This window comes from Perognathus longimembris, chromosome 17 (genome assembly GCF_023159225.1).
Source record: "Perognathus longimembris pacificus isolate PPM17 chromosome 17, ASM2315922v1, whole genome shotgun sequence".
In the NCBI taxonomy this organism is placed as follows: domain Eukaryota; kingdom Metazoa; phylum Chordata; class Mammalia; order Rodentia; family Heteromyidae; genus Perognathus; species Perognathus longimembris.
Genome location: NC_063177.1, coordinates 19,458,424 through 19,478,171, shown reverse-complemented (window position 1 = coordinate 19,478,171; position 19,748 = coordinate 19,458,424). Strand labels below are relative to the sequence as shown.

Below are 19,748 nucleotides of genomic sequence, written 5' to 3'. Positions count from 1 at the left end.
GACAGACCTTCAGAGAAACAAAGTTAAGCATTATGAAAACTTGCTTTGTCAGCAGCTGACTCTGAAGGTACAAAGATAACGGGGACAAGGAAAGGGAGATTACTTCGGGGAGAGGGTGTGAGTGAAATCACAGGAAGAACTAGGGTGCCATGGAGAAATCTGTGCACTGAGTGTATGAAAACTCTGCATGAACGACTTCAACAATATAGTCAGGCCAGGTGCTGTGGCTCACATCTGTAATCCTAGCTACTCAGAAACCTGAGATCTGAGGATTTCAGTTCAAAGTCAGCCTGGGTAGGAAAGCCGCCCATGAGACTTTTCTCTTTCTCTCTCTCTTTTTTTTTTTTGGCCAGTCCTAGGGCTTGGGCCTGAGCACTGACTGTCCCTGGCTGCTTTTTTTGCTCAGGGCTAGCACTCTGCCACTTGAGCCACAGCCCTACTTCTGACTTTTTCTATATATGTGGTACAGAGGAACCGAACCCAGGGCTTCATGTATACAAGGCAAGGGCTGGGAATATGGCCTAGTGGCAAGAGTGCCTGCCTTGTATACATGTATACAAGGCAAGCACTCTACCTCTAGGCCACATTCCCTCCATGAGACTATCTCTAATAAACTATTCACAAAAAGCTGGAAGTAGCCCTGTGGATAAAGCAATAAAGAGTTAGCCATGAGCAGAGACAGCCTGAGAAGCTCAGGGACAGAGCCCAGGCCCTGAATTCAAGCTCCAGGACCAGCAATAAAGAGAGGGAGGGAGAGAGAGAGAGAATATTGTCAGAAGACCAGTGCTGGTGGCTCATCCCAGTCGTTCTCGTTACTAAGAAGGCTCAGATGGGAGGATTACAGTATGAAGCCAGCCCAGGAAAGAAAGTCTATGAGACTCTTATCTCCAATTCAGCAGAAAGCCTGCAGTGGAGGTGTGGCTCAAGTGGTAAAAAGCCAGCCTAGAGTGAAAAGACTAGGAGAGCAAAAGATCCCTAAGTTCAAGACCCAGTACCAGCTCTCTCTTCGTGCACACGCGCACGCGCACACACACACACACACACACACACAAATTGTTAGGAAAACTTGACATTGTTGAAGAGGAGGACAGATGTGGCCACTTTGTACATTCTCAGAAACTATCCTCAAGTCTCTCCTTCCCCCTTATCACGATTTGTTCTGCCACCATATTGCTGTGGTAATTGCTAAACTCTTCTGGACCTGTTTTCCATTTATGTTGTTTATTTATTTTGTTTTTGTTGCCAGTCCTGAGGCGTGGACTCAGGGCCTGAGCACTGTCTCTGGCTTCTTTTTGCTCAAGACTAGCACTCTGACACTTGAGCCACAGCACCACTTCTGGCTTTTTCTATATATATGTTGCTGGGGAATCGAACCCAGGGCTTCATGTATACGAGGCAAGCACTTTATCACTAGGCCATATTCCCAGCCCCATTGATGTTGTTTGAAGGAGATAAATCCTGCTCTAGCATTACAGAACTTTGCTTCTTACTTAGTCAATCTAACTATTTATTTTTGTTGTTGTTGTTGTTAGTCCTGGGCTTGAACTCAGGGCCTGAGCACTGTCCCTGGCTTTTTTTGCTCAAGCACTCTACTAGAAAGCCACATTCCCAGCCCTCTGTTTTCTTTCAACTTTCAGTATTAGAGTCTCCTGGTATTGTAATCCTGAGACGAGAAGTTACTTAAGATGGGAAACTCCCAAGACCAGGCTCCAGGGGAAACCAGTATACTTACCCGTTATAGGAAAATAAACGCTTATGGAAGGGGCAAAAACTACAACTCCCAAGAAGCCTCAGACCCTAACGAAGGGCGGGGAAATGCGTGCTTACTCTGGCGAAAGAACTACAGTTCCCAGAGAGCGACACGCTACAGGGTACCCAATCAGCTCTAAGTACAAAGTATCGCGAGGCTCAGTGAGACTTGCTTCTATAAGCCCTAGGAAATCGACACTGGAAGCCCTTTTCACCAAGATGGCGCCGAAAGCTAAGAAGGGAGGTGGGTGTTAGGGCTGGAGGGCCGTGGCGAGTTCCCTGGGACGCTCGCAGACAACTTGTTGGGAGGACAGCGGTTGGGCTGAGTTCACGGGGATGCGTCTCGGAACGGCATCCGGCGGTTACACCACGCTGCGGCCTTAGGTGGGCGGCGTAGGCCAAGCCGCATGGGCTGGAGTGGGTTAGAGGCAACGCGGCCAGCGTTCTCGCCGGAGAAAGCCAAATACTTGGTTTGGGGGAGCTGTGCAACGTTCACAGCTGATTCCCAGACGTTAAAGGAATTGGGATTTCCCAGCATTGCTCATTTCCCACCTTTTTTTTCGTGTTAATGGGGGCCATGTGCCTCCCTGGGTGGTTAGGCGGTGGTATGATCGAATCTACCTAGCAAGTATCGCCTGCTAGTTTCCTTTCCTCGCTATGTAACTGAAGTTATACCAAGTGGATTGCCTTCGCCACCGACATCGTGCATATGATGGGAAAAGTCTTAACTTTCTGAGAATTGTGATGTCTTCAAAGGAACCTCTGATGCACATGTGGACATGGGCGCTGGAGGCAGGTCGCCACGCCGGAAGTAACAGATTTCTGAATTTAGGCACCTTGCCTGGTTTTCTTTCCTTCTCTCTCAGCTCCGGCCCCTCCTAAAGCCGAAGCCAAGGAAAAGGCTTTGAAGGCCAAGAAGGCAGTGCTGAAAGGTGTCCACAGCCACAAAAAGAAGAAGATACGCACTTCACCCACCTTCCGGCGGCCCAAGACGCTGCGGCTCCGGAGACAGCCCAAATACCCTCGGAAGAGTGCCCCGAGGAGAAACAAGTAAGTATTAGTTCTGCGCCTTGAGCAGATATTTGGGTGTTCTCTGGAGTAAATTTCTGCTTCACATGAGGTCAATATTATTGAGTATAAAGGAGAGGTAAAAAAAAATGCTTGTTTTGGGGTTACATTTTTATTTCTTTCCTCATGGCACTTCTTATTGCTGGACAGAACAGACCTTGAGGGAAAGCATACAGGGTGATTTGATAGGATTCACTCAATCTGTATTGGGCAGTGGTGTGGCCTGTTAACGGTGTCTAGGAGGTACACTTGTCAGATTTTCAGGGTGTAAGGAAAGGGCAAAGTATAGAACCTCAATTGAGAGAAAGGCATGGATAGGTTGAGGAAGCAGTTAAAGACATCCCATCCTGTGTGGACCTAGAATTTAATTCCAAATAGGAAAGTGTCTTGAGAAGTTATAGATATGCTCAAGCCACCATAGAGTTGTAAGTAGTTGCTGTTTTAGGGCTTGGGAGGCATGGTTCAAGAGATAGAGTGCTTAATAGTGCAAAGCCTTGAGTTCAAAGCCGGGTAGCACCATGTAAAAAATAACTGGTGGTGTCTTGGGACTCAGGGGCTTGGGCACTGTTCCTTTGCTTTTTTTGCTCAATGCTAGCACTCTACCACTATGAGCCACAGCCCCACTTCCTGTTTTCTGAAGGTTAGTCTCAAACTTTATTGCTTGGGCTGTCTTTGAACCAAGATCCTCAGATCTCAGCTTCCTGAGTAGTTAGAATTACAGTCTTGAGCCTTTTTGGGGGAGGGGGGCAGTCCTGGGGCCTGAACACTCTGGCTTCCTTTTTTGCTCAAGGCTAGCACTCTAGCTCTTGAGCCACAGCGCCACTTCCAGCTTTTTCTGTTAATGTGCTTAGGAATCTAACCCAGGGCTTCATGCATGCTAGGCAAGCACTCTACTACTAAGCCACATTCCCAGCCCTTGAGCCATTGTTTAGTAACCAACGAGGCAGAAATGAGTTCTTTGAATTCAAGTTCTTACATAAACCCCTTCAGGTTAAAGAAAATGCATAAGGGGTCTGCTTCTAGGCTGGGGAATTCAGAACTGTGGAATTCAGGGTGCAAATGATGACACTGTTAAGCGACCAAAGTCTGACAAAAATGATTTGCAATCTTATTGTCTGATGCACCCATTCCCCTGACCTTGGACTGGTCTCCAAAAGAGAATACCCATCCAACCTGGGTCTCTGCCTCCATTTTGCTTTTCCCTTTAGGCTTGATCACTATGCTATCATCAAGTTCCCCCTGACCACTGAGTCAGCCATGAAGAAGATAGAAGACAACAACACACTTGTGTTCATTGTGGATGTCAAGGCCAACAAGCATCAGATCAAACAGGCTGTTAAGAAGCTCTATGACATTGATGTAGCTAAGGTCAATACCCTGATCAGGTGAGTGGGCCACAGGCAGGAGTTGGAAAGTTAGTGTGATATTGTACATACTCCCTTGTATGGCCTGTCAAGTTTGTCCACCTAGTATAGGATTTATGGGATTGATGCTCATTTTCTGGATCCCTACCTCTAGTTGGTAGACAGCTACTGAAGTTGTGGTCTTTTTCCAATAAACTAGTGTGGCTTGTCTAGCCCCCTCTGCGCAAATGATGGAAAATTCACTATTCGGAAAGGAATGACACGAACAAAGGAACCACTGATGCGCCAAGGATGGTGGGGGGGAGGAAGAGTATGGAGACAAGAACTGTAGTGACTACATTTTGTTTCCATACAGACCTGATGGAGAGAAGAAAGCATATGTTCGACTGGCTCCTGATTATGATGCCTTAGATGTTGCCAACAAAGTAAGCTTCCAACCAGTTTTTCTTTGGCTGGTACCAGGGCTTGAAATTTTTTTTTTTGGTTGGTTATGGGGCATGAACTCTGGGCCTGGGGACTGTCCCTGAGCTCTTCAGCTCAAGGCTAGTGCTCTACCACTTGAGCCACAAACCACTTCCAGTTGTCTGGTGGTTAATTGGAGATAAGAGTCTCATGGGCTTTCCTGACCAGGCTGGCTTTGAGCCCCTATCCTTAGATCTCAGCCTCCTGAGTAACTAGGATTACAGATGTGATCCACTGGTACTCTGCTGGCTTGAACTCTTAAGGGCTTTGTGCATATGTACAGCTGGCTCTAACTTGCTTTTCCACTGGAGCTGGCTACTAACCTTCATCCTTCAGGCATGAGCCTCAAGTGTCTGTCAATACCTACCTCTGAGCTCTAGTAACAAAGTTCCCGTTTTTGTTTTTCAGATTGGAATCATCTAAACTGAGTCCAGCTGGCTAATTATAAATATACATTTTTTCCACCATTTATGTGCTGCTTGTCTTTGTTGGGTTCTGGTTGGGCCTGGGGTAGGCTACACTGTCACAACCACCAGGAAAATAGAGCTCTAGCAAGAGTTTTGGTGGTGGAGATCAAACCCATGGACTTGATATTAGTAGAAAACTTTTACTTACAAACCACATCCTCATCCTTTATCAAGACTTCTACTCAGCCCCCAGAGGTATTTATTACTAGATGCCTAATTGTCCTGGGACAACTTGGACATATTCTCACTCCCTTGACAGAGATATGAGAACAAGCTTCATAAGAGATCACTGTCCCTTGAAGGGACTAATGTGTGAAATGACATATAATGGAGCAGAAGGGTTACTTTAGAGTTGTCATTAGCATCCATTTCCTAGCAGTGTGGGTTGGTTGGTTTTTAGGTCATCCCACACCCATGTACCATGTCCAACCGGTCTGTCTGCTTCCCTCACCCCTTGCCCAACAAAAGACTTCAGAGGAGTGCTTTTCATTAGTGTTTCTTCAATAGTGTGGGTGCAAGCCCAAGGTGGCCTCAGAGGACGCCCACACTTGAGGCAGAGTCCCAATTCACGTGAGGCTGTTCCTGTTCTTGGCTGTGCTTTTTGTCCTTTGCCACATGTCCCAGGCCTTGTACCTCTCACTCAGTCAAAAACTTGTCTTTGTGTTGCCGGCTAGTGACCGGCTGAGGGCAGAAGTCAGAGCGCAGGAGGCGGGAAAAGTAGATGAGTATCATCACATCCAACATGAGCAAGATGCTCAGCAGAAAGCCGCCCAGGTTCCTCTGGCCTGCATACTGCAGGAAGAATTTGGTAAGGTAGACCTGAGGTGCCAGGCGAAAGAGAAAGTACATGACCAAGTTGACATACTTGTTGACCCTGTAGAGGAGAAGCTCTTGGGCATTGTTGATCTTCATCATCATTCGGAAGGTGAGGAAGATATTGCTGACTTCCACCAGGAGTGTCATGACACCTGCACCAACAAAGCTTCTCCAAAAGATGCCAGAGAAGAAGGCACCTATAGCCTACAAAATAGGTGTCAAGGTGGAGATATTAGACCACCACTTGAGGGCTGGGGAAATAGATGTAACTTTTGGGTTTTGTTTTGCTTATCACTCCATAGACTTTGATCTTTGCTCAAGAGCTCTGAGTAGCTTTCCCAGTCTGTTTGCTCAGTACGTGAGCCTCGGTGAGACAGGCAGGATAACAAACTGGACATTAAGATAGCCTCCCTCCTGGGGTCAGGAAAGTGTGTATGTTTAGGTTGCCAGCACCCGTCCCAGGTCTTATCACTTACCATGACATGGTGAACAAGGTATTCCCAAGAGGCCCGAGTCTGCCTGCTAATCACGATGTCCACCGTGTCATGGATGAAGTACCCTAAGGGAACAGGCTTTCTTTTAGCTGAACGGCGTTGTTATCGCGCGCGCCGCCCCCCTCCCTCCCCTCTACCTCAAGATCCCAAGGCCAGACTCACCTGCGGAGAAGCAAACAAGCAAGTAGCCAGAAAGTGACCAGGCCGTCTCCATCTCCACTAACATCGCGGGAGTCTGCCATAAACTGGAAGGGAGGGGAAGAAGGAGGCTCTCTCGGTTCCGGCATCCCCCGAAGACCCTGCACTCCCCCAATGCCCTGGCGGGTCCCAGGGTAGTTGAGACTCCCACCATTGGCTAAGTGTCGAGCGAGGAGGAGCTTGGCTGAAACCCAGGTGTCTCGGGTTTCCCAGGGTCGTCGCTGGTTGGGTAGTTTTGCAAACAGGGAATCAGGTGAGATCCCACGGCCTCGGCTCGCCATGAGTGATGGGAATAATAACAGGGAAAGGCGTCCCAGCACCCCGCCGCGGGCTCCCTGGGCCACCTCATCCCCCGGTCGCTCACTCACCACAGCAGCGCCCAGATCCCTGACACAATGGAGTGGGTGAAGGAGACGAGGAGGTTGTGCCAGCGCCAGGTGCGCAGAGGGTCGGTGCGCACGTGCGCCGGCAGGGGCAGGCGGCAGAGGGCTCGCCGGAGCGCCCGGAAGGTCAGCGTGGCGACCAGCAGCAGGGGCAAGGCGGGATGCAGGACCGGGGTCATACTGGCCCTCCCTGCCGTCTGTCTGTCCGCCCTCTAAGCCGTCTTTCCGGGAAGTTGTGGGTACAGGGCTCCCTCCGGCCGGTGCGCCCCGACCTCCTCTCTCGCCGGCCGAAAGCCCCACGGAGTTTTCGCTGAGCCTCAAGGCCCCAGCGCCCCTCCCCGCCCTCCTGGCGGGGCCTCTGCCCCCGCCCCCAGCCGCCCGCGCCCCCGCCCCGCCCCGCCGCCTGCCTCCGCCCCTCGGGCGCCAGGGCCGCGCGGACGGCGGGCGAGATCCCATGTTTCTCCACCCCCCCTCCTCCCCACGGCGCCCCGGCTCCGCCCGGATCCCGTCGACTTCGGGCGGGAAGAGGCTGTCCTGGGGGCGTCGCCGCCCAGGCGCCCCAGTCTGGCTCCTCCCGACTGCCGAAGCGTCCCCGGCCGCCCTCGCCAGCCTCGTCCCCGCGTTCCCCAGGGCCAGCGGTTTCCCAGCACAGATCCCAGAACTCCGATCTCGACTCCTTTCTGGGCTGAGCTGGGTGGAACCCGTCAAATGCCCAAATCCCTAAATCCGAATCCTGGGGAGGGGTCGGAAGCGCCGCCTCGGGAGAATGGCTCCGCCCAGCTTCAGTTCCTCCCCTGACCGGGGCCGGGCGGTGTTTACCCGCCTCTCCAGTGTCCCGTACGACTGCCTAGGAACTGTTGAGTCACCCATCACCTCCTCTCTTCTCAGCCACTCCGGGGCCAGGCGGCTGTCACAGTCCTCCCTCGGATAGTCCCAGCGCTCCTGGCTCCCGAGGCTGGGGCGGGCAAGACCAGATTTGCCCAGACAGCTGGGGTGACCCCTTCTCTCCAGGACAGTGGCCTGGTGCAGTTGCGGTTTCTGGCCACTAGGTGTCAGCCTGTCCCCGCCGTGGCCTTGCGTCCTCTCCCGCCTTCAAAAGAGCAAAGTAGTTGCTGGGGGGTAGGGGGGGCGGGGAATAAAGCAGATCCTTGTCGGTAAGTCGGTGGGGAAGTGAGTGAGCCTAAAGGATGGAAGAAGAGAGAAGGAAAAAGTCTGGAGGAGAGAGGGGCTGCAAGAGGAAAAAGAACCTGAGAATCCGACGCCCAGAGACCCAAGGATCAAGTCGTCTGGATGTTTGCTCAGTGTTCGGTGAAGGCTCCAAGGTTACACATTAATCCCTGCGGGGAACCTGGGTCACCCAAGGCCCAGTCCATTACTAGGTGACAGCACGAGCGCCTTTCCTCCTCTTTGCTCACGGGGCAACTTGTCCACCAGCCAATACTGGTCTGGACTACCACCATTCCAAGTGTTCCTTCCAAGGAGAAGGCAAGTTTGTCCTTCTGAGGGGCGGGTCACAAGCAGAAGCCAAACATCCTTTTCCTCGAATTACTCCCTCATTCGATAACAGGGACGCCACGCCCTTAGCTAAGGACCATTTACTTCTTTAATGCTGAGATTCTGTAGAGCTCCCGCAGAGCAGAAGGGGCCGAGTCTGGCGGGGGCACTGGTGGCTCGTGATTGTTGTCACTAGCTACTCAGTAGTCTGAGATCTCAGGATCGTGGTTCAAAGCCAGACTGAGCAGGAAAGTTATCTCCAATTAACCACCATAAGACCCGAAGTGGAGGACTGGGAATGTGGCTTAGTGGGTAGAGTGCTTGTCTAACATGCAGGAAGCCCAGGGTTGGATTCCTCACAGAAGAAGTCGGAAGTGGCTCTGTGGCTCAAAGTGATGAGTGCTACCCTTGAGCAAAAAGAAGCTCAGGGACAGTGTCCAGGCCCTAAATTCAAAGCACCACAACCAACCAACTAATTTTTTTTAAAAACTCACTTCTGGCTAAGACCTTAGTGAATGATATTGGCTAGCTTTATACTTCTGGGCAAAAGCTTTCAATCCTTTCCCCGAAGCTGTGAGATACTACTGGGTTGCTCCTACCTACCCCTGCAAGTTCTAGCTGTGCCGATCTCCTGCAACAGCGGTTTGGGTGTGCATTCATTCTGAGGTGAGAGCGCTGACAAACGCCTAGTCACCAGTCGGGTCAGCCTGAGGGCCGCAGCAAGTCTTCCCCAGGGGAATCAATTTGTACAGCTCAGGGTTTCCCCGCCCCTCCCTAGGCAAACAGGAGACTCACCCAGCTCCCAGCCCCCCCCCCCCCCCCCCCGACCCAGCACTACTCTTGGTCAGGTTTTGCCTGAGCACTGTCCCTGGCTTCTTTTTGCTCAAGGCTAGCACTCTGCCACTTGAGCCACAGCGCCGCTTCTGGCCGTTTTCTGTATATGTGGTGCTGGGGAATTGAACCCAGGGCCTCATGTATATGAGGCAAGCACTCTTGCCACTAGGCCATATCCCCAGCCCCTCTTGGTCCGGTTTTGTTTATCGTGTTTATGTGCCAGTAATAGCCCACGCCACCCCGAAATGGCGTCCTTGGTGGGCAGAGCAGGGTTAGTCTTCACCTTTCATTCTGCCTTGGGGTGGAGGGGTTAAGTCTTGGGGTCGCGGCATGCCTCCTGACGCGCTTCGCAAAGGGCCAGGTTGAGCCTCATGCGTGACAAAAAGGCAAAGGCGACCAAAAAATGTGGCTCCGCCCTATTCTCGGACCCTACGTGGGGCACGGTCGCGAGCAATAGAGAGGCTCGAAAACACCCTCGCTAGCCTGAGCCGGCTCTCATTTAGCTCAACAGGCTCCGCCCAGAAAAAGTTTCCCCGCCGGGGGCGGGGCTCGCGGGTGGGCGGGTCTGCGCACGCGCCCCGTGGGGAGTTCCGGAGGCAAAGCGCTGAGGAATAAGATGGAGAAATACGAGCGGATCCGAGTGGTAGGGAGAGGCGCCTTCGGGTGAGCCAGGGCTCTGGGGACGGAAACTGCTAGGGGAGAGGGGAAAGAAGTTCCAACTCTTGACTGAACTGGGCCGCCCGGCTGGCCCCTCCTCCCAGCGGGAGTGCCACTCTGAGAAGCCCCGCCCAGGCTTCCGGTCCGGGCCTAGCAGGGAGGCTCCGCCCTAACGAGGCCACGCCCACGCCAGCCGCGGCGCCAAGGGGAGTGCTCTTGAGTTTCTTGTTCTTGATATTTCTTGATACTGAGCCGTCACGTTTTTTTTGTCTGAGGGTACGAGTTATACGGGTGGCCAAAATAGACGTGGTCGTCATTCAGAATATAGGAACTCTATACAGGAAAATACTGAGCTGGGTGCTTGTAGTTTACACCTGTAAGTCTAGCTACTCAGGAGGCTGAGAGCTGAGGATCACAGTTTGAAGTTAGCCTGGGCAGGAAAGTCTGTGAACCTTTTCTTTTCTTTTTGGTAAGTCGCAGGGCCTGCATGCTGTCCCTGAGCTCTTCAGCTTATGGCTAGCTCTGTACCACTTTGAGCCACAGTGTCACCTCCTGTTTTCAGGTGGTTAATTGGAGAGTGTTAGGTTTTCAAAGTAGGTAGCTGGTAAAGGAAAACACCACGCGGTATTCAGGCAGGAAAGAAAGTTTATTACCGAACTGCTGGCCTGTGGCCAAGATGACCCGTGGTGGGAGAGAAGGGAGAGAGAAAGTGACCCCCACCCAGCCCTACCTTATATCTAGGGCAGGGGCAAGGGGTGTGGCCAGGCGGATTAGGATGCGACCTCAGGGAAAGGGGAGGTAACTGCCTCCAGGTCTGCAGGTTACCCAGGTAACTGGGTGGAGACTTAATGAGGTGGGGGCATCTACATGGAGCCCTCAGAGAGAGGACCTAATCGAGAGAAGAATCTCCTGGGGGCTAAGAATGTGGCTTAGTTGTAGAGTGCTTGCCTAGCATGCATGAAGTCCTGGGTTCGATTCCTCAGCACCACTTATACAGGAAAAAAAAAAGCCGGAAGTGGTGCTTTGGCTCAGGTGGTAGAGTGCTAGCCTTGAGCAAAAGAAGCTCAGGGACAGTGCCCAGGCCCTGAGTTCAAACCCCAGGCCTGACAAAAAAACAGAGTCTCATGAACTTTGCTTCCCAGGCTGGCTTTGAACCATGATCCTAAGATCTCAGCCTCCTGAGTAGCCCCGACTACAGGCGTGAACCTGCAATGACCAGCTGTGAAACTCTTATCTCCTCCAGTAAACTACCAAAAAAAAAAAAAAAAAGCAGGAAGTGACGCTGTGGCTCAAGTGGTAGAGTGCTAGCTTTGAGCAAAAGAGCCTCTGGGGCAGTGCCCAGGCCCTGAGTTCAAGCCCCAGAACCAGCACAAAAAAGAAGAAAAAGAACAATAGAGTTCCTATTTTTCTAGACACTGACTACAAAATTGAAATATATTGAGTAGGTTCCATTCATGGACCTTTTTTATTTTTATTTTTATTTTTTGAGAAAGGATCTCATGTATTCTAGGCAGGTCTAGAACTTACTATGTAATTCAGGCTAGCCTCAAATTCACAATCCTCCTGTCTCCATTTCCCAAGCTGAGATTACAAATATTTACTATCATACCCAGCTCCTTCTAAGGAACATCTACTCCCAGTCTTTCCTACCTGATTGGTGGTTGGAGGCTCAGCTAATGCTTGCTCCATTCTGTATGTCTCTAGGATTGTGCACCTGTGCCTGCGAAAGGCTGACCAGAAACTGGTGATCATCAAGCAGATTCCAGTAGAGCAGATGACCAAAGAAGAGCGGCAAGCAGCCCAGAACGAGTGCCAAGTGCTCAAGTTGCTCAACCACCCCAATGTTATTGAATACTATGAGAACTTCCTGGAGGACAAAGCCCTCATGATCGCCATGGAATATGCACCAGGTGGGCCAGCCTCCTCGTCCACTGGTTTCATGGGCCTCACACTTCCAGAATGGCCAGGCAAAATGTGATTAGGTAGCTTCCTTCATTGGAAGGGGGCTTGGCGGAAGGTCAAAAATAAAGAGTTCTGGGGCTGGGGATATAGCCTAGTGGCAAGAGTGCCTGCCTCGGATACATGAGGCCCTAGGTTCGATTCCCCAGCACCACATATGCAGAAAACGGCCAGAAGCGGCGCTGTGGCTCAAGTGGCAGAGTGCTAGCCTTGAGCGGGAAGAAGCCAGGGACAGTGCTCAGGCCCTGAGTCCAAGGCCCAGGACTGGCCAAAAAAAAAAAAAAAAGAAAAAATAAAATAAAATAAAGAGTTCTGGCTCCTTGCCCTCTCTGACCCTAATCCTCTGTTCTATAAAAGGAGAGGGGTTGTCTCCTATCCAGGTGGAAGAGTCCAGATCTTGATGAACTCCTTGTTACAGGTGGCACCCTGGCTGAGTTCATCCAGAAGCGCTGCAACTCTCTGCTGGAGGAGGAGACCATCCTTCACTTCTTTGTGCAGATCCTGCTTGCCCTGCATCATGTGCACACCCACCTTATCCTGCACCGGGACCTCAAGACCCAGAACATCCTTCTTGACAAACACCGCATGGTTGTCAAAATTGGCGATTTTGGCATCTCCAAGATCCTTAGCAGCAAGAGCAAAGCCTACACGGTGCCTAGACATGGAGGGGACCCTGAGGATGCTAGAAGTGTTGAGGGCAGAGGTCTATTCTGTATCTCAACACCTCCCTCCCCCCAAAAATTTGGCTCCTTGGTCCCTAGCTGTATAATCTTGTTCTTTTCTTTTTTTTTCTTTTGCCAGTCCTGGGGCTTGAACTCAGGGCCTGAGCACTCTCCCTGGCTTCTTTTGCTCAAGGCTACTAGCACTCTACCACTTGAGCCATAGTGCTACTTCTGGCTTTTTCTGTTTATGTGGTGTCAAGGAATCGAACCCAGGGCTTCATGCATGCTAGGCAAGCACTGTGCCACTAAGCCACATTCCCAGTGCTGTATAGTCTTTTAGGAGGAAGCCTTTTGGCCTACTTTGAAGAGAAGCTGTCCACAAATGGGTGTGTGGCCAAAGCCCAGAGTGGGCAGTAATTAGGTTTCCTTCCTGCAGGTGGTGGGTACTCCATGCTACATCTCCCCTGAACTGTGTGAGGGTAAGCCCTACAACCAGAAGAGTGACATCTGGGCCCTGGGCTGTGTCCTGTATGAACTGGCCAGTCTCAAGAGGGCCTTCGAAGCTGCAGTGAGTATAAACACCCCTAAGGAGCCACCTGGGAAATCTTGCTCCCTGCTCAGCAGCCCTTAGCTCCATACACTTCTACATTTCTTCTCTTCAGTCCAGGTCATATCTACTCTTATCTGGATTACCTCAGATGGATTACCCCAGGTCAGGGCTGTGGCTCTTCTGGTTCAGATCCTGTGTTCCTCTAGGAAAGGCTGGAATGTGTGTTTCAGAGGTTTCCTGAGGGCTTGACTTGAGATGCTACTATCAGATTAGGGAGCAAGTGTTGGAACTCTCTTATCAGACTAGGATTTCCTGAAAGCAGGGTTTGGCTTTGCTGCCATCCAGAGTCCTCTGAAAAGACATTGAAGTCTCCTTCTGGTAAGGCTTTGCTTACCCCATCAGATCTTCAGATGGAGATGAAGCTAGGGGTGGCTGCTCTGGCTAAGAGCCTAGCCCAACAGCCTGGCCATCCACACTCCAACTTTGGGGCTTAACAGAACCTGCCGGCACTGGTGCTCAAGATCATGAGTGGCACCTTCGCCCCCATCTCTGACCGGTACAGCCCAGAGTTGCGCCAGCTTGTCCTGAGTCTGCTCAGCCTGGAGCCATCACAGCGCCCACCGCTCAGCCACATCATGGCTCAGCCCCTCTGCATCCAAGCCCTCCTGAATCTTCACACCGATGTGGGCAGTGTTCTCATGCGGAGGTCTATATAAGTGGAGGGGTCCTGGGTTGATGGGGGGATGGGGTGGAGGAGGAGGGGGTTGGTAAGATTACCAGGGAGTGTCCTTGTCTTGAGGCTCTTGTGCCTGTGCTTCAGGGCAGAGAAATCCCTGGTCCCAGGACCACCCATGGCCCCCAGCAGTACAGGGAACAGGACTACCAGTGCCCGCTGCAGAGGTAAGTGGGGTGGTGGGGTGTCCCCTGCCAAAGCTTGGGCATTCCCTTCCCAACCATTCCTAGCAGTTTAACTGGCTTTGTACCTGGCAGGCATGCCCCGGGGACCACTACGGCCTGCCATCCCACCACCTCTGTCTTCAGTATATGCGTGGGGTGGTGGGCTCAGCACGCCCCTGCGGCTGCCCATGCTCAACACTGAGGTGGTCCAGGTGGCCGCGGGGCGCACGCAGAAGGCCGGGGTCACACGCTCAGGACGCCTCATCCTGTGGGAGGTGAGCAGGTTGGCAGTGGCTGTGGCGGGGACTGGGTGAGGGTGCCTGGAGGTTTGGGGATGCTCGGGCGCCGCCTACTTCCCCTCCCCTCCCACAGGCCCCGCCCCTCGGCGCTGGGGAAGGAGTCCTCCTGCCTGGGGCAGTAGAGCACCCTCAGCCCCAGTTCGTCTCACGTTTCTTGGAGGGCCAGTCAGGCGTGACCATCAAGCAAGTGGCCTGCGGGGATCTCTTCACAGCTTGCCTGACCGGTGAGCTCGCTCTTCAGAGAATCACGTAGGAACTTCTCTACAGAGCAGCCTTTCCCATTGCAAACTGCTGGACTAATGCTTTGTCTTTTCTCCTAAAGAACACGATTACTATTTCTATGGACTAGCAGTTGAGAACCTCTACTTACACCATCTCTGTTACCCCATAACAAGGGAACATTTGACAGATGGGGAAACTGAGGCTTAGAGAAGTGGTCCCTTGTCCAAAACCACACACTGGGATATGGCCTAGTGGCAAGAGTACTTGCCTCTTATACATGAGGCCCTGGGCTCAATTCCCCAGCACCACATATACCGAAAACGGCCAGAAGTGGCACTGTGGCTCAAGTGGCAGAGTGCTAGCCTTGAGCAAAAAGAAGCCAGGGACAGTGCTCAGGCCCTGAGTCCAAGCCCCAGGACTGGCAAAAAAAAAAAAAAAAAGCACACACACACTGGAAGAGATCCATATTTTCCCCCCATCCTTCTAGCCTTAGCCTCAGTTTTATTCTGTTTCTGCAACTCACACGTGGACCAAGCTCCAGGTTCACTCCTCTTTCCTCACTGCTCTCTTTCCCAGACCGAGGCATCATCATGACCTTTGGCAGTGGCAGCAATGGGTGTTTAGGCCATGGAAGCCTTACTGACATCAGCCAGGTGGGTGTCACTGTGCCCTGGAAAGGGGAAGTGAGATACTGCCAGGGAGCCCACATGTGAAAGCTGACACCAGGTGGTTGGGGTGGGGTGGGAGTGGGGGGGCAGTCAGGGAAGTCCTCAGCAGCCAAATTACCACTAGCTCCTAGGCTGCACTGTTCTGGGTGAGATCCTAGTAAGTACAGAAAGACCATGCTTCCTTAGTGGGCACCCACCTGGCAGTGTGCCTGCATGTGGTGTGTGTGGGGGGAGGGGTGCATTTAAAGAGATAGTGGCCTTCTGAAAATGTGCAGCCTCATTGTAATCCTAGTTACTCAGGAGGCTGAGATCAAAGGATCATGGTTCAAAGCCAGCCTAGGCAGGACGGTCTATGAAATTCTTATCTTCAATTAACCACTAAAAAAAAAAAAAAAAAGCAGAAAAGTAGGAAATGGAGCTGTTGCCCAACTGGTAGATTACTAGCCTGGAGCCAGCCCAGGGTTCAAGCCCCAGGACCAACACACATACACACACACACACACACACACACACACACACAATTCACAGCCCTCTGCCTTCCTCCCTACTCCCGGATGATGAGGTCACCATGGAGGACTGGTATCATATTCCTTCCTGTTTCTTTTTCATTTTTAACTTTCTTTCCCTCTGTCTCTGTAGCCCACCATTGTGGAGGCCCTGCTGGGCTATGAGATGGTACAAGTGGCTTGTGGGGCTTCCCATGTACTGGCCCTGTCCACTGATCGAGAATTATTTGCCTGGGGCCGTGGAGATGGTGGTAAGCTCCCTCCCTACCTTTGTTCTAGCCTCTAAGCTCCTTTTCACTGCTTCCTTAGCCATGGTTCTTCATACCTACCTCTACCCCCATGGGCCTTTCCTCCTTCTTCTCAAATTCTATTTATGTATTTGACAAGCCATTCTTTCATACCTAACACATTTTCTACTCTCCACTGGGTGCTATAAAGATGAGAGATGTGGCTTCCTTCAGACTTGCTATAATGTAATAAGGGAATTGTTTTTATTTTGCCCAACAATATTTACTTATTATTATTACTATTATTATTTTACAGTGCTGGAGATCAAATCGAGGGCCTTAGACATGCTAAGCATGTCCATCCATCCAAAGTAGTTATTGAGTTCCTTTCTAGATTAGGCATCAGTCTGGGCACTGACTCTAGAGATGATGTAGATGGCTTCTGGGAGGAATGGGTGGAGATGACCCATCTCAAGCATGCTCAGGACAACCAGCATCCACGGTTCAGAGGTGACAATTCAAGGAATAGCAGTGTCACTTGGGGGAATAGGTGGTATCAGGAGCTGGGCACTGGTGGCTCATTCCTGTAATCCTAGCTACTTAGGAGGCTGAGATGAGATCTGAAGATCACGGTTCAAAACCAGCTTAGATGGAAAAGTCCACAAGACTCTTTATCTTCAATAAACTACTCAGAAAAGGCTGGAAATGGCACTGTGGCTCAAGGGGTAGAGTTCTAGCCTTGAACAAAAGACAGTGGGACAGTGCCCAGGCCCTGACTTCAAGCCCCAGGACCAGCACACATACACAAAAAAAGAACAGGTGCTTGTTTTTTTTTTTTTTTGAAGACAGAGTCTTGCAGTGTCACTGACAGATTGTTCTGAAACTTGAAAATCCTCCTACCTCAGCCTCCTGAATAAAGGGTTCATGAAAGGATTTTCAGCAACAGAGGGACATCAAAAAGGCACCTCAGGCTGGGAACAGCCTTCACTCACGCTGTTTCCTTAGTGGATCCCCTTTTCCTTCTGGCACCAACATCCCTAAAGCTCCAAGTAACCTTATCTTATTTCTTCTTGTAGGTAGGCTGGGACTAGGTACCACCGAGTCCCATAGCTGCCCCCAGCAGGTAACTTTACCCCCAGGACAGGAAGCCCAGCGAGTTGTATGTGGCATTGATTCTTCCATGATCCTTACGGTGTCTGGTCGAGCCCTGGCATGTGGGAGCAACAGGTGAATAGGTGCATCAGGGTGACTATCTCACCCCTGACCTCCTTGGCTGTAAATGTTCCATTCTTCATTACTTCTGACTCTCCCCAAGAACCAGAACTGAAGCAGGGGCTGAGAATGATGTTTGGTTCAACTCAGGGTAGGCTCTATCAGCCACTACCTACATAGTGGGGGCAGGGCAGTTATACAAACTGTCAGTTGGGTTTGGCTTCTGGCTTTGTCCTTAGGTTTAACAAGCTGGGCCTGGACCACCTTTCTCAGGGGGAGGAGCCTGTCTCCCATCAGCAAGTGGAGGAGGCCCTGAGCTTCACATCACTAGGCTCAGCACCCCTGGACCAAGAGCCCCTCCTGAGTATAGACCTAGGCACTGCTCATTCAGCTGCTGTGACTGGTGAGTAGGACCAGGGGACCAGGGTTTTGAGAGATGCTCCCCTGGCCTCCTTGGGACCTCTGTGAAAGCAACTTCCTCTTTCTCCTCTTCCCTTCCCTACAGTCTCAGGCAGCTGCTACACTTTTGGCAGCAATCAGCATGGGCAGTTGGGTATCAACACTGCCCGCCGGGGCAGCCGGGCACCCTGTCAGGTCCAAGGCCTGCAGGGCATCAAGATGGCGATAGTGGCCTGTGGGGATGCCTTCACTGTAGCCATTGGGGCAGGTGAGTTGGGGCTTGATAGGGGACAGACCCAGACATGCATATGTGTGGGGGTAATCTCAGGGCTGCTGGACTGAACAGCCTTCTGTTGGAACCAATTTAGCCATCTGGTTGTATGGCTGCTTGCTTAGGCTATGCCCTATCTGGCCAAATCCCCCTACTACCACCACCACCAGAAAAAAGAAAAAAAGAAAATCTCCCTTGTTGGAATTCTCTCTGGCAGAGGGAGAAGTGTATTCCTGGGGCAAAGGAGCCCGAGGTCGGCTTGGAAGGAGGGATGAGGATGCTGGACTCCCTCGGCCAGTGCTGTTGGAAGAGACACACCCTTACACAGTGACTTCTGTGTCCTGTTGCCATGGGAACACTCTCCTGGCGTTGCGCCGTGAGTTATCCTTTCTTCATTCACACAAGAATTAACCAGGCTGTCCTCTGTGTCACACTCCATCCTCAGTGATTACAACTCCAATCACACAAAGCATCTGCAGTCTCCAGATAAATGACAGCAGAGGCTGCAGGGTAAAATCCGGAGGCTCCTGCCTGGCTGAGGAAGGGCTGCTGCCACCCTTCCCCAGTGCTCACATGCATTCTGTCCCCTCTCCCTGCCTGGGTCTAGTTAATGTTGTAGGCCTACTTGTGGCTTGGAAAGGGCCATACTCCAGGGTGCAGTGGGAGTGGCAGTAGTTGATGCTTGGCCTGAGGTACCACCCTTTGGGTGGGAAGCTGCAGACTACTCTTTGGTATTCTCCAGCCTTCACAGATGAGCCAGTCCCCCCTTGAGGCACCAGGATACACCTCTGGACCACCTTGACATGGCTTCTACCTCTCAGTGTTCTGGAAAGTGCTGGTGCCTGAGTACTGATGGTCTCCACCAGCCAGTTCCCTGGACGCATCAGTGGAATGGAAGGACCCTGTTTTGGTTTCAGCCTACCATAAACGCCCACTGTTTCCCTAGTAGTCTTCTTTACTCACCCCAATATTCTTATCCCCAATACTTCACTCCTTTCCTTATTTGTGGTTCTCAAGGCTCCAACCTGGCGGGAGTGGGCAGCCAAACCTAGTTTTTAAAGCAAGGATAGCCTCCAGAGCCTTGCTAAGAAAGCACCTTCATTCTTGGCTCATTTAGAAAATTAGGCCTGTAGTGGGGTGCTGCTCACTCACGCCTGTAATATTAGCTACTCCGGAGGCTGACATCTGAGGATCACCATGCTAAGGCAGCCTGAGCAGGAAAGTCCACAAGGCTCAATTAACCACCCAAAACACCAAAAAGTAGAGCTCTGGCTCAAGTGGTAGAGTGCTAGCTTTGAGCACAAAAGCTCAAGGACAGTGCCCAAGCCCTGAGTTCAAGCCAAAGGACAGCAGAGGAGGCGGGGAGGAAAACAGTCCCTGGACACTGGGAGACCAGCTCAAGACCAGAGCAGGACAAGCTGAGGCCTGTGTGGACTGACCATCAGGCCTGCTAAAGGAATACGTGACCTGAGGCAGGGCCTTCCAAGGGAGCCACTCCCCTCCTTTTATCCAGAAGTAGGATCTGCACCACCTTGGAAAGTCTTGGCTGGAAGCAGGGGTGGAAAAGCCAGGAAGTGGCTGTAGGGAGGATCCACCTGAATGTAGCAAGCCTTTCCCCAGAGTCCAGGAAAAAGATAGCTGGCCAGGCCATGCTAGTTTCCCAAAAGACTGCCAGTAACACCAATAAAAATATCACTGCCTGCCTGGAGTATGGTCTCTTCAGTGGTGCGTGGCCATGAGCCACCCAAGGGCTGGGCAAGGCCCGACTGTGGTTGCAGGGCCGTGGCCGAGGGAGGAATGTGGGCGCGGCTGGAGACTCGGGGCCGAGGATCCTCTGGCCCAGTGCCCAGCCAGGCCCCTAGGATCTGGTTGCCAAGCTTCGGCTACCTA

The 19,748-nt window shown here is 51.8% G+C and overlaps 3 protein-coding genes and 3 non-coding genes across 8 annotated transcripts; 5 read left to right on the top strand and 1 right to left on the bottom strand.

The window, feature by feature from the left end:
- The first annotated feature begins 1,844 nt into the window (after nucleotides 1-1,844).
- Nucleotides 1,845-5,111, top strand: Rpl23a (ribosomal protein L23a). The gene is made up of 5 exons (XM_048366104.1): nucleotides 1,845-1,993; nucleotides 2,616-2,799; nucleotides 4,026-4,202; nucleotides 4,537-4,606; nucleotides 5,052-5,111. The coding sequence occupies exons 1-5, from the start codon at nucleotides 1,969-1,971 to the stop codon at nucleotides 5,064-5,066; spliced, it is 471 nt and encodes a 156-aa protein (XP_048222061.1). The 5' UTR covers nucleotides 1,845-1,968; the 3' UTR covers nucleotides 5,067-5,111.
- Nucleotides 2,453-2,520, top strand: LOC125366581. The gene has a single exon (XR_007213878.1). It is a non-coding gene; the product is annotated as a small nucleolar RNA SNORD42 (small nucleolar RNA).
- Nucleotides 3,870-3,942, top strand: LOC125366587. The gene has a single exon (XR_007213883.1). It is a non-coding gene; the product is annotated as a small nucleolar RNA Z17 (small nucleolar RNA).
- Nucleotides 4,403-4,467, top strand: LOC125366583. Its single transcript, XR_007213879.1, has one exon. It is a non-coding gene; the product is annotated as a small nucleolar RNA SNORD42 (small nucleolar RNA).
- Nucleotides 5,112-5,215: 104 nt separating the features above from the next.
- Nucleotides 5,216-7,353, bottom strand: Tlcd1 (TLC domain containing 1). Its single transcript, XM_048366103.1, has 4 exons — nucleotides 6,987-7,353; nucleotides 6,583-6,665; nucleotides 6,403-6,485; nucleotides 5,216-6,130 (listed from the first exon to the last, which is right to left on the bottom strand). The coding sequence occupies exons 1-4, from the start codon at nucleotides 7,178-7,180 to the stop codon at nucleotides 5,747-5,749; spliced, it is 744 nt and encodes a 247-aa protein (XP_048222060.1). The 5' UTR covers nucleotides 7,181-7,353; the 3' UTR covers nucleotides 5,216-5,746.
- On the top strand, nucleotides 6,924-19,558 carry Nek8 (NIMA related kinase 8). Of its 3 annotated transcripts, none has more exons than XM_048366092.1 (15): nucleotides 6,924-7,055; nucleotides 11,691-11,896; nucleotides 12,364-12,596; nucleotides 13,044-13,175; nucleotides 13,655-13,863; nucleotides 13,978-14,057; nucleotides 14,148-14,329; nucleotides 14,427-14,577; nucleotides 15,152-15,228; nucleotides 15,883-16,000; nucleotides 17,053-17,203; nucleotides 17,428-17,591; nucleotides 17,694-17,855; nucleotides 18,076-18,234; nucleotides 18,601-19,558. In XM_048366092.1, exons 2-15 carry the CDS (start codon nucleotides 11,761-11,763, stop codon nucleotides 18,627-18,629), a joined length of 1,983 nt encoding a protein of 660 aa, XP_048222049.1. In that variant the 5' UTR covers nucleotides 6,924-7,055; nucleotides 11,691-11,760; the 3' UTR covers nucleotides 18,630-19,558. The 3 variants fall into 3 exon arrangements, with proteins under 3 accessions (XP_048222049.1, XP_048222048.1, XP_048222050.1); XM_048366091.1 differs by lacking the exon at nucleotides 6,924-7,055 and adding an exon at nucleotides 9,822-9,992; XM_048366093.1 differs by lacking the exon at nucleotides 6,924-7,055 and adding an exon at nucleotides 9,912-9,972.
- The last annotated feature ends 190 nt before the right edge of the window (nucleotides 19,559-19,748 follow it).

What these genes read in the sequence shown, in the direction of transcription:
- Rpl23a (XM_048366104.1), top strand. Translation starts at nt 1,969, where the DNA reads ATGGCGCCGAAAGCTAAGAAGGGAG. An exon ending in GCCGAAAGCTAAGAAGGGAG is followed by an intron (nt 1,994 to 2,615) that starts GTGGGTGTTAGG and finishes CTTCTCTCTCAG; the next exon opens with CTCCGGCCCCTCCTAAAGCC. An exon ending in AAGGTCAATACCCTGATCAG is followed by an intron (nt 4,203 to 4,536) that starts GTGAGTGGGCCA and finishes GTTTCCATACAG; the next exon opens with ACCTGATGGAGAGAAGAAAG.
- Tlcd1 (XM_048366103.1), bottom strand. Translation starts at nt 7,180, where the DNA reads ATGACCCCGGTCCTGCATCCCGCCTTGCCCCTGCTGCTGGTCGCCACG. An exon ending in GGGATCTGGGCGCTGCTGTG is followed by an intron (nt 6,666 to 6,986) that starts GTGAGTGAGCGA and finishes CCTCCCTTCCAG; the next exon opens with TTTATGGCAGACTCCCGCGA. An exon ending in ACCTTGTTCACCATGTCATG is followed by an intron (nt 6,131 to 6,402) that starts GTAAGTGATAAG and finishes CCTATTTTGTAG; the next exon opens with GCTATAGGTGCCTTCTTCTC.
- Nek8 (XM_048366091.1), top strand. Translation starts at nt 9,946, where the DNA reads ATGGAGAAATACGAGCGGATCCGAGTGGTAGGGAGAGGCGCCTTCGG. An exon ending in GCCTTACTGACATCAGCCAG is followed by an intron (nt 15,229 to 15,882) that starts GTGGGTGTCACT and finishes CTGTCTCTGTAG; the next exon opens with CCCACCATTGTGGAGGCCCT. An exon ending in TCATTCAGCTGCTGTGACTG is followed by an intron (nt 17,592 to 17,693) that starts GTGAGTAGGACC and finishes CCTTCCCTACAG; the next exon opens with TCTCAGGCAGCTGCTACACT.